This window comes from Scleropages formosus, chromosome 1, assembly GCF_900964775.1.
Source record: "Scleropages formosus chromosome 1, fSclFor1.1, whole genome shotgun sequence".
NCBI classification, from domain to species: Eukaryota; Metazoa; Chordata; class Actinopteri; order Osteoglossiformes; family Osteoglossidae; genus Scleropages; species Scleropages formosus.
In genome coordinates this window covers 35940349-35953042 of record NC_041806.1, presented here as the reverse complement: position 1 = coordinate 35953042, position 12694 = coordinate 35940349, and the positions used below count along the sequence as shown (strand labels likewise).

General features: G+C 45.3%; 1 protein-coding gene across 3 annotated transcripts in view; it reads right to left on the bottom strand.

Annotated features, from left to right (window-relative positions):
* plcb1l (phospholipase C beta 1-like) overlaps positions 1-11722 on the bottom strand; it is a 120955-nt gene extending 109233 nt beyond the window's left edge. For all 3 annotated transcript variants that reach the window (XM_018743685.2, XM_029256493.1, XM_029256496.1), the window contains exons 1-2: positions 11394-11722; positions 6730-6807 (exon numbers count right to left, since the gene is read on the bottom strand). In XM_018743685.2, coding sequence (XP_018599201.1) covers positions 6730-6807; positions 11394-11492 — 177 coding nt within the window. In that variant the 5' untranslated portion in view covers positions 11493-11722. The remainder of the gene's footprint in view (positions 1-6729; positions 6808-11393) is intronic.
* Between the last annotated feature and the right edge of the window lie 972 nt (positions 11723-12694).

The window sequence follows — 12694 nt, the reverse complement described above, 5'->3', positions numbered from 1 at the left end:
GAAATGAGTTTCCTCCGCAGAGTGGCTGGGCGCACCCTTAGGGATAGGGTGAGGAGCTCAGTCACCCGGGAGGAGCTCGGAGTAGAGCCGCTGCTCCTCCGCATCGAGAGGAGCCAGTTGAGGTGGCTCGGGCATCTGTTCCGGATGCCTCCTGGACGCCTCCCTGGGGAGGTGCTCCGGGCTTGTCCCACTGGGAGGAGGCCTCGGGGCAGACCCAGGACACGTTGGAGAGACTATGTCTCCCGGCTGGCCTGGGAACGCCTTGGGGTTCCCCCAGAGGAACTGGAGGAGGTGTGCGGGGAGAGGGAGGTCTGGAGTACTCTGCTCGGACTGCTGCCCCCGCGACCCGGCCCCGGATAAGCGGAGGAAGATGGATGGATGGATGGATGGATATTTTAATGACATTTTACAGTGTTTTGAACATTAAATCTATTTTTATAGTCCCTTAATTACTTTTAGAGACACAGCAGATAAAAGAAATCGACTGTGTTTGACAGTTGACTGATAAATGCTACTCGCTACTTCAAGAGCATTACTTATTCTTACTGTACATTTTAGAGACTAAACACTTTGGGATTTTAGCCAATGGCCACATTTAGATTCCTTTGTTGAAGTGAAGATGAACAAGCAAGAAAATTTACAGCCAAAGAAATAATTTATTTGAATCAAATCCTGCGCTTCTTATTCAAAGGGTAATAAATTATGCAGTGTGTTGCACAAAGGAAGGAAAACTCATCTACATTCGTGGAACATACTCAGGGCTTTTGTTGCTCAGACTTTAAAGTTATAGAGATGTTCTTCATTTGTTTGCAGTTTAATGTTTCTAATTTTGCTCTGCTTTCATCAGAGATACTGTGAAGCTTTACTTTATTGATTTGGTTTAAGTAAGTGATGATGTGACTACTTACATTTCCAAATTCCACTCATAGTACGGACTCTTCAGACAACATATAGAATACAGATTTTCAGTGCGAAGAGCACATGCACAAGTGACCTAAAAACACAAAGAAAACATTGTGGATGTATGCAATAATAAAAGATCATTACTTTCAAGAGAATTATTGCAGCGGACAAAGAAGCTATCAAGCTGTCCTGGTTTTCATGGGGACTTTTCCTAATGACAAGAAATCTTATTCTTCTGATAACTGCAGACATTAAAACTATTTCTCTGCTGATAGACGGTGCAACAAGCAGTGCTTCTTTTGCATCAGGTTATGGAAATCTATTTAAAATCAACTAGGTTTTTTTTCTCTCATGCATTTCTGTTGAAATATGTCATTGTCTTCTTGGGTGGTCAGGTACTGGAGAAGCTACAGAATTTCTTTATATTAGCATGGCTTCCATTTGGTTGAATGTTAAATCTATTAAAATAGTCGTAAGCTATTTAAAATACGATTTTGCATGTCAGTACGTATTATTGTACAATTCCCAAAAATGGCTATCATGTGATGTGCCTGAGGCTGGAAAGAACTGACACTTTGGTTTGGGGATTTTTTGAGGGAGGGGGAGATGAATCACCTCAGGAAGTTGAAAGACAAAGTGTTTTTGTTAGCAAAGAAGAAGCAAAACACCAAAAGCACAACCCAATGAAAACTGCTCCATTATCTGTCGTATTATGTGCTCTGCACGTATTTCTGCTACCAAAGAGACTGTCATCAGATGTTTCAGGCTACAGATCCAGCTGGCGGTTAACTGTTCAACTGTTTACCTTCTTTGCTTTCAGGGGCAAGAACTCTTAGCGAGATAAGAATGGTGTCAAACAAACCATACGGAGTGCCACGGCTCAGTGCGGCCAGTCGGTTGATCGCAGGGACCTGAAACAAAGCTGGTTGTGTTAAGAGTCCTATTCAGATCCATGTGCAGCTGCATCATCAAATAAAACATGGTGTACAATGAGTGGACAAATGGAACTGCTGTAAAAATACTTCTGCAAATTCTGCAATGTGAAAAATTACTATGTAGAACCTGAAGTTCCCATTTAAGCAGCCTGAGAATAGAAAGCATAGCGGTTGATCATGAACGTTATCTGTCCAGCTGCTCAAGGAAAACACAACTAACTGACAGTATATTCATTTCTCTAAAAGCAGAACCTTACTGACTTTTTAATGGTGTAAAACAAGGTTCACACTTTCACAGGGCTCAGTATGCAAAATCAGTAGTCAAATAGGTTTCTTCTTAATACTGAGGCAGACAACAACTGATCATTGTATGGTCACAACCTGGGGGGGATGGCCAGAAAATGAACAAATAAATACATAAATACACATACACACATTTTTTATTCAAGCTGGACATAATCTTGGGCTAGACAAAGATAAATTAATGTAAAAATAACACCCTTCCATTTAACAGAAATCAACGGCACACACTTGAGTTTGCTCAAGAGGACGGTAATCAGCATTTAATCCGACAGAATAATCTAACATGCAGATTTTCAGAGGCGTATTGTTGACCCTGATCAATGTGACTGCTAAAGAGCGGGGCAACTACACAGCTTGTTCCACATATTAACAATTTACCACACGTTACCAATGTGATTCATTAGCGCAAATCCCTTTACAAACGATAACTTACATCCATGAAACGTGAAGTGCAAATCAAAGTAGATAAATAGAGATCTAATTTTACGGTGCTGCTCTGCGTCATAGTATTATGCTCTGCAGCCATAGCCATCTCTCCTGATGCATCTGAAACTTAAAGTGCCTGTCCATGAAATTATGGATATTTCATTAAAGGCAGAAAATGCTCAAAGGAAATTTAGCACTGCATTTTGACAAATATTTTCCATTTTTTGTTTTCATCTTTCAATCTGCTATATTTTGGACTAGTCTTACAGTATTTTCCAGCCAGTAAAAACCAGCCTACATACAGTACAAACCTCAGCCAGACCACTGAGATACCAACCACGGATGTGATTACCAAACAGCCATATGAAAGAACATTTGTATACTAAAAAATTGTCACCAAGAGCAAAAGCATAATAAACATCTCTCCATGCCCAATATCCTCCATTAAAAACAAGAATATTTTATAATTATTAAGCCAGAGTACTATTTCTTCTCCATGACATTGATGATTTCCCTGACTGATACTAAGACACTCAGTACCTACACTTGATCCGTTTAGCAAGTCACAACTCTGTTATTACCCAGAGAAAAGAACCGATCCCAACTAAATGCACTCCGTTTCAAAAAGACAAACCCAATGTGTCACACCAAACTCTTTTTCATGCAACTGCCCAATCAAAGAGCAGCAGAGTGTTATGCGGCAGTCTTCCCCTCCTCAAGAGAGATGGGTGTTCTGTACAGCATTGTGGTCCAGTGGAATCCTTGGAATGCTTTCCTCGGGCAATAAGGCCATGTGGGTCACACAGGGTGTGAGACACAAAGGGGACAGTTTTGGGTGTTTGTATTTATCTAGAATGAAGAGAGCAGCAACAACGTTTCGGACCACTCGGAGTCACCAGGCCCGGCTGTGACCTCAAACTCAACCGCCCGGGACCTTTCGGAACCTGTGCAGCCACCTCTCGGCCACTGAAGAGAGGCTTTGTTGGCGAAGAGAAGGCTTGCAGCTTCCTTCAATCCTGCACGTTTACTCATGAAACGTATTCAAGGTGACATATGGCCGTTGGCATTGCCAGCTGAGAGAGCTCTCAAATGCAGAGACACACACACGCACGCGCGCACAGGGGCTAAGGTGTGCAGATCAGCACTTCTTTCCACTTAACGCTTCTCTTCTTCTGCTGTTAGGCAGGCAGGTGTTGATGGTTCTGGACGTGGACCAAACTCCTAAGTCCAAGGGAGCACTCGGGGTTATTCACTTTATTTAGCATTAAACACGACGGCAGCAGCACTTGCCTTCCCCAGTCCTTCCAGAGTGGATACGGCTCAGACGTCCCGCCGCACGGCCCACACCGCAGCCACGCAGGAAGTGAGCGAAATCCCACCTGATGCTTTTACACATAATCATCTGCACTGTGAAGTGAGCAATTCATCAGTGCAGCGCCAGCTCCTGCAAGCGACACAGCCTCTGTGTTCCACCACCTTCCAGTTCAATTAAAGCTCAGGGAGGTTATTTGGACTGAACCGAGCCGCCACCCCATTTCCTGTTACCTCACGAGCTATGGACTCTGCTCTGAGGAATTTGCACACTGTTGCCCTAGCCATCACAATCCACGTGTCATTTACCCTTGACACATGTTCTTTTGTCTCCGAATTCTACTAAACCTGCCATCGTACTGTGCCGCCAAATAGAGCCACTTCACTGGCTGATGTGGGAAAACGTGTCACTGACACAGTGACACACAATCAAGCCATAGGATTCAGAGTTAAATTAAGCTTCTGTGTACAGAAGTGTCAGTGGAAGGTTGCGGCTGTGCTGTGCTGTGCGTAGCTGTGACCAGGCTTTGACAAGGTGACCCTGCTGATGGTAAGATGCATGGAGTTACGCTCCTTGTTGCTCACAGCCAATGGCAATTTTGGCTCAGCTCTCATCTTCTGGGTGAAGTTAGAGTTACTCCAGGGCTACCTGAGGTGCAACATAATTATATCGACCTGGTTGCCAAGACCTCTTCATATGCAGTTCCTGATTCTTTATGCAATTCGCGTCTGATGTGAACACGGAGCATTTACCCCTTTCCCCTACTGCACGTCTCCACCTTGCATTGTCTGCGCAAACCATTTGCACTTTCCCGTAAGGCACAGCTCTCCTGTCCCCATCTGTTCACCTACTTGACCCGCTGTACACCTTCCTCCTGCAGTTAGCCTCACCCTCAGGTGGGCTCTCAAACTGTCAGGCTGCTGCCAGGAGGATCGACTTTATCTCTGCTAACATTGTGCTTCGCTCTTTCCGGATCCTTGAACTCAGAAAAAGGCTGCTGAAGCCAGAGCACTGTGTAATCCCAGCTGCCGTCTCCCCTGCTTTCTTCCTGTCCCACACACCTTGATGCACTAGATGGGGGTTCGGCAGAGGCCAGCTAATCTTCTCATCTTGCTTTTTCACCTCCTGCTCCCCTCTCCCTGCTCTGCCACCTCCTCCTCTTCTCTTTCAAATGTCATTACTGCCATGACTGTTACTTGTCTTACTGAACTATTTATCAGTGTTCTCCATCGCCTGCCAGGTCCACTTTCTCACAGAGTATCTTTCTCAGCCAGCATGACTTTCTTCTCCTCCTTGGAGATTTTCCATATTCACCTAGATAGCCGCTTCCACTCCTCGAGCCTATTCCGCAGCTCGGGTTTCCTGACATCTCTCTACGGCTTGATGCCCCTACCTTTCAGGCTGTGGCATGTGTGGCCACGCCACAGACCCCTCTCCTGCACGTGTTGCTATTCTTCCGCTCTATAACTTAATGAAACTCTACATAGATGATCCCAACCAGGCACACAGGACAGGAAATGGAGGAATTCAGAGAAATATTCCAGTCATAACACTGACCCAGACCTTCTGTCCAGGTTCGCTAATATAGGAAATAATGTGACGCACGTTTTTATCAACCCATAACATAGAAACCAAATACTACAGGAATCCAGATAAGCGTTTCTTCTCCGCTCCCCCTTCTCAGTCGAGTCACACTGCAGATAACCTTGTAGTCTTTGAAAAGAAAATCACACCTTCCTCAACTTGGCAATTCAGTGCAACACTTGTGTCTACCTACCTGATCATGATTTCCCCATTTCACCTGCCAGTCAGATCTGGCCACCACCCACCGGCAGCGAGCCTGTTGACCTCCTTCCCATTCCTCACAGATCACTGCTCCATTTATCACTGCCTTTCAACACCCTGCTGACCAACATATCTACGCCCACGAGAGGCACTCCACCATCAAACATATGAGGGTATAATCCTGAGCTCCAGCAAAGGAACCTGGATACTTCTAACCACCAGCTCAAGAGACCTTCTCTCACACCAGGATATTCAGTTGTGCTTCATTTCTACCTTTATCAGCCACAAGCTGAGATTTACATCGCTTTGGAGAAAGGGTCTGCAAAATGAACAAATGCAAATGTACATGTAGAATCATGTTTTTGCATTCAACCGTATGTGGCTTCTAGACTGGTCAGCTCGCAGACATCACTGCTCTTCGCTCTGCAAGAGCTACTCATCCCTCAGTCCCATACACAATCCTCGGCCGCTCTTCTGGATCATGCTGTCAGCCCTCTGTCAGTATCCCAACATGCCATATGGCTTTCATATGGTTTTTCTTTATACTGCTGAGCTGACAGCACACAAGAACTCCTGTTTTTTTACCCTTTATCATTCACTGGTCTTCTTGGATCTCTCCATGTCTCTTTAGAATCAGGACATGTCAATATCACCTTTAGTTTTGCCTGTTGCAAAAAGCTCTAATGCATTATTTCTAGGCACTTGCTAAAACTTGACCTCTAACTCTCCACTCAGGTACAACTATCTCAGCATCCCAGACAATCAAAAAATTTTGCACACTTGACAACCAACACAAATCCATCAAGCTTTCAACAGCAGTCACCAGGATTTGTAGGCCAAGGGCTCTGCTAAGCCAAATACATGATTATCACCAATGTTCCTCATTTTTATTAGCTGAATTAAGTCTTTTCACTTTCCTAAATGCTATATCTGATCTATTTCAAAATGATTTAATTCAATGTTAACCTTGAGGAACCAGAGCGTATTTTAGAATGCTTTGTTAATGTCCACACTTGTCTTAGTCCCTCCCTTTTCAATTAATGATGGGGTGTAAGCATCACTTACCTTGTTTTGATCTATCCAGTACAGGAAGTAGCCCTGTGGATCAACACGCAATGTCACTGGGGTCACAGCAGTTGAATCCTGGAAATTGAAAAATAGTTGGGAGCTGTATAAACTTCTGTGCCACTTTCAGCTATTTCATCACACAGTTTTGTCGAAAATCAAAAAGTAGCCTTGTGCTAATAGTCACTTATATCGGTAGTGAAGGGTCACACCTCAATGGGCCCTCAATGATCTGGTGGTCACTGAAAACAGATTGGTGGTTCTCCTACATGGATTTGAGACAAAATCTTCCATCACTGAACTTGCAGTGAGCAGCAAATAAAGAGATCATAGAAGAGTGACTGCGCTTTGTATTTGTCCAACAGTAGCATGCCGTTTTATGTCAAGTTTAAACGTATCCTAAATCTGCAACCGCTGGATGACGACGCTCTGACTTATTCCGCATGTAGCTTCGCAACCGCAAGCGTAACACAGCTGAAGGAAAAAACAGCAGATTTTCCAGTATTAGAAAGAATCTGTGAATGTAATTATTAAAATCTATTTTCATTAATTAGCTTGCCCTTCCAGCCTCTGCTTCATTACACAGAAATCAAGGCATTGCAAACCTCATTACATGTATGTAGGATTTGTGCTTGCTTTCAATTTCTCACCATGCAGATCTTTATTAGAGCTAAGCAGGTGGAACTAAATGTACCCCTTGCACGCGTATCTGGTATTGACTTGAGTTCTATTTTAGGTCTTTTCCCCTCAAATGGCATTGCTCGGCTGCACATAAGAACATATCGAAATTAGTCAAGGGGATGTCAGAAGAGGGGATTTGAGGCACATTCAGCTGCCATGGTAACCTTCAAGCATTATTATTATGCATGGCCACACTTTAAATTGTCAACATAAAAAAAAGATTATTAGAAAGTCAGCAGGGATTCTTTCTCTTCACTGAAAGGATGCCTGATGAGGTCTGCCAAATCGTCAAGTTGTGGGTGGCAGTTCCTTTGTGTGTTGTGTGTCAGCTTTTATTCCCCCTTTTCAGGACCACCACTAAAATAAAGGATCCTACTACAGAAAGGGCAACCAAGCTCTGCAATGAATGTAACTTGTATTTTTTCCTGACACTCCGGACTACGTAGTGCAATACGGTTTTCCCTCCGTTTCTTCTTCTCCTGCATTACAACGGCTTTGTTAACAAGGCTTTCAGGAAACAGTGTCTTCCAGATACCGCCCTTAGAACGTCCATAATCGCAACCAGCCTCTTCAAGTGGAATCGCACACAAGAGAAAACCAAATGTGAAACTGTGAAACACATACAGCTAAACTGATGATGACGGATGGGTGGGTGATAATCCCTTATACATGTCACCTGCCGGCACAGGAAAAACCCTATAAACCCTCATTGCTAACAGCAAAAATGAACATTGTGGATATTTCACAAATTTTAGCTTTCATCATTTGCAGAATAAGTAATGTGATGCGGGTGGTGCGGTGGCGCAGCGGGTTTGGCTGGGTCCTGCTCTCTGGTGGGTCTGGGGTTCGAGCCCCGCTTGGGGAGCCTTGCGACGGACTGACGCCCCATCCTGGGTGTGTCCCCTCCCCCTCCAGCCTTGCGCCCTGGGTTAGGCTCCGGCTCACCGCGACCCTGCTTGGGACAAGCGGTTTCAGACTGTGTGTGTAATGTGATGTTGCTGCTTCGGTGTGAAGGAGAAGGAAACCGACAATTATCTCCACCTCTTTTGACAAACACGGTATAACAATTGCGCAATAACAATAACAATCATTTCCTGCAGATTAGCAACCTGTATTTTTTCCTTTACTGCTTTTTGATATCTCTAGTGGTGCTTTGAGTCAACTTTATCTTCAGAGAGACCAACAGGTCTCCACACATTCTGTCTTTTGAATGGAAGGTGAGAGTTCAGTGTAACTGGAAAGGGCCTCTGACCAAGCGTACTGCACGGTGCTTTCAAAGTACGGAAGCGCCTGCTTTCTCAACTCTGCGAACGCTAATCCGGACAGGCCTCCACAACTGTGTTCTCACCAAATCTTCCATCCAACTGAGATCCAACCTTTATGCTTTTCGCAAGACACCGCACATTATGACATGACATTCAGCTTGCGTGGAAATTTACAACAATCAAGTGTGTTTAAAAACATTAGCGAATTCAACCGGAAAAAAGGACTGTATTTGTGGACATAATGACCTTTCTGGTAAGTAGCAGCAATTCCAGATTAGTTTGAAATGAAATGGAAACTCTAACAAAACAGGTGCCAGGAAAGAATGCAACTGGTCAGCAGAAAAATTTTGTTCACAACAGACAGGTTTCAGTTTCTGAGGCCTGCAACCAAAACGAAGACATGAGTGTCTTATCTTGTCATACAGTAGCCCAGCACATAAATCAGATATAAATGATTCAGTCAATCAGATTTAAATGAGTTAAACCAGATTCCATAAAAATAAATCTGTACTTCTGTTCATGCAGAATTGATAACATTACATAAATAAATAAATCAGTTATCTTTTAATAACTCTGAATGCTTTGTAGATTTTGTCAAAAGACACCATCTCTATAATAATGTTACTTTCGCATTTTGGAATTTGGTTATACTAGCGGTGCCTACCTTGACACTGAAAATACTCGCACTTTTAAGTTAAATGAACACTATTACTTGACCTTTTTCAGCAGCTATTTTCTTTAGTGAACATCAGCGTAATCATGCCTCTGTAAAAAGTATTCTTTGGTCAAATTCCGACCACAGTTCTCTGATCGGTCGCCGACAGACCAGTGTGTTGAGCTGTATGTGACACATGGGAACAGAACTCAGTAAAGTGAGTAGCCTCACCGTGTACACACACACACACACACACACACACACACACACACACACACACACACACACACACACACACTCCTCCAAACTCTCCCGCACAGATCCCAGCGGAGCGAGACGCCGGTGCCCCTCACTAAGTGCGGAAACCAAAGTTTGCAACGGATGCTTTGAACGAAATTCCTCCTCTGTGCTCCACAGCCGTACCCTATTGTTGTAAATACCTGCGTTAGGCACGTAGAAATGAACGGAGCCATGATGTGTCACACCTCGGCACACCGCGCCCACAAATTCTGCTAGATGACACAGCCCGGGTGCCGTCAACTAACCTTCTCAACCTGACACGAACATTACGGGGGAGGAGCAGCGCACACTGGCCGATTACAAACGTTTGAAGCGAAACAGCCACGTGATCATTCGGATTTCTCTTCTTGAAAACTGAGCTGCTTGCACAGCAAACTAATGAAGCGTCACCGTCGGTCTGTTCCTCTGGAAACGTGTCTGCGTCGCTGCTCCGGAGTGCACACTTGTAGAATAGTACTAGAAAAGAAACACACGGAGGAGACACAGAGACAGAGACACACACACACACACACACACACACACACACACACTCGGCTGGAGGTGCTCATGGCGACGAGCTGATACACAAAGGAGCGCTATGGGCTTTATCACACATAACAACACTACATGTTTTGAAATGCAAATCTCCCTCAGCACCTTGGCAAAACTTACCACAGCACAGCACAGCAAGGCCAAGAGTTACTCTCATTTCTGGATGGCCAGGGAAAAGACTGGCAATGGAATAGAGTACAGTGCAGTATAGTTAAGTGCAGTACAGTAAAGTACAGTAGTGCTCTCACCCATACTGGTACAGTCCTTTCTCACCTGTGAAAACACTGCAATCTCCTGATGGAGACAAACTCTCTTCTCCAGTACATTAAATAACACAGTGCTCCCATGCTGTGCTGTACCATGTTGTACTGACTTGTATTGTGCTCTACTCTGATGTACTATGTTGTGTTGTACTGTACTGCACTGTATTATTATTATTATTATTTATAGAGCGCTCTTCTCACGTAGTGACACAGAGCGCTTTAACACAGGCATACAGCAAGAAAAACTGATACAAACAAAGAAGACAGTCAACTAATGGCTACCATAATGAAGAACTTATTGTAGAGCTATAAGTCTACCTACTGGCCACCGGGGAAAGGAACAAAAACTCCCAACTGAAGGTTGAGGGAGAAAAAACCTCTGGGGGTCCACGGGCCAGTGGTTGCCCACCCCTCCTGGGCATTCTAGAAAGTAACAATTTGTAAGCCAGTGTTTAATAAGTAATTATAATGTTGGTAAAGTACTATGTTGTACTGCACTGCATTGTTTTACTGTGCTGTACTGCACTATGATGTACTATGCTATACTGCACTGTACTATGTTTTACTATGCTGTACTGCACTTTACAGCAGTCAGTTTCACAACTGAGTAAAGACCCTTCTCTCTCTGACAACTGGTGTCAGGCTACTCGTGGTCTTGCCACCGCACCACCACCAGCTACCCGATCGATCGTTAAACGTAACAAAATTTCACTGTGAGACACGCGGACACATTGTTTCTTTTCACGCCACGGACTTTTTTTTTTGCTCCAGACAGGGAGCGAAGTGCAGTTTTATTCCCAGTCATAATAATCGTCGCAACAACAGCGGTTTTTTTCGGACAAGAGATTGATTTCTGGCAACAGATCTGAGATCATGATTTGAGAATCGCCCGACCTGGCAGCTGAGCCGCCGTCCAGTTCCCAGGCAGAAGCGCTACTCACACGTGTGCGGTGCTGTAACTGTACTCACATCGTCCCACTTCATGAATTTGCTGCCTTTCCTCAGGCTCTCCGGCACGGAGACGGGTTTGAGCTGCAGCGCGTGAACTCCGGGCTGTGCTCCTGCCATTGAAACACTGAGTGACCCTGAAACACGCGCGCTCGAAAATCCTTCCCAGTTCCCTGAGTCGATGTTCGCGATTCGAGCCTTTGCGATTAAAAGGCAATAATAAGCAGCACGTCCCGCTGGGTTTCGCTTATCGTCCCATTCCCGATTCCGCCGGTGCGAGGAGCCCGAACGGACGCGCGCGCTCAGCGGCGGAGAGCGAAACGGAGCGACTGACCGCGCGACTCCGTCCACTGACTCATTCACGCGCTCAGTTCGCAGAGGCGCTCGGCCGTCCGCGATTTGGCGCCCCCTGCTGCCGCCGCGCTGCACTGTCGCTCCGAGTTACGAATCCTCGAGTCCCCGCTGGCTGAAGAGAGGAGCATTTTGCTAAGAAAAAGGCGTCTTGTCTCAGTGTTGTCCCAGTTTAACTCCCCAATTTAACTCCCAGTTTTAACCCCGACTTAGAAAAGTTGGAGACTTGGGTCTCGGCTGTGTCCGTACACGGAGGAGTGGATGTGGGCCTACGCGAAAAACGCCTCAGAAGAGTCACTTTTGAAATGTAGGATTTCGGCAACCGCACGCTGATGCAGATATTAGCCGAATCCGTCCACAGCTGTTCACAAAACTTTTCTCACATTTAATCTTCTGCAGAGAAGATACACCCCTTTAGAGGAAAACCTACTGAATATCGCAGCCTACACGTTGTTCATCGACAGAAAACTTTAAACGTAAAAACACAGCATACGAAACACACAAGTTTTAACACTATACTTGGAAAATGGGAGGCAGCCAACGCCCGCCATGCAGCAGGTCTGGGGTTCGAGCCCTGCCTTGCGGCGCCCTGCGATGGACTGGCATCCCGCCCCGCGTGTGCCCTGTCCCCCAGCCACTCGCCCCGCATCGCCGGACTAGGCCCCGACTCGCCGTGACCCCGCTCGGGGCGAGTGGCTGTAGACGTTAGTTGGCTGGAAAATGTATTAGCTGCTTAAAATACACTTCATTAAAACTGCTGAAGAGGTTTCCTCCCTTTAATGGGCCTTATTGGTGTACGTGGGCCACGATTCCAGGGTCCTCAAATGACCATCATTTCTTGCATGAAAAAACAACATGGCAGGGAGCCACGAAGCTAGGCTGAGGGCACACATACGATTCTATCCTCCGTGCGTTCAGAGAAAATTCCAGGAATTTACAGAACTTTTATGAAGAAACAGCAGGACCTACAC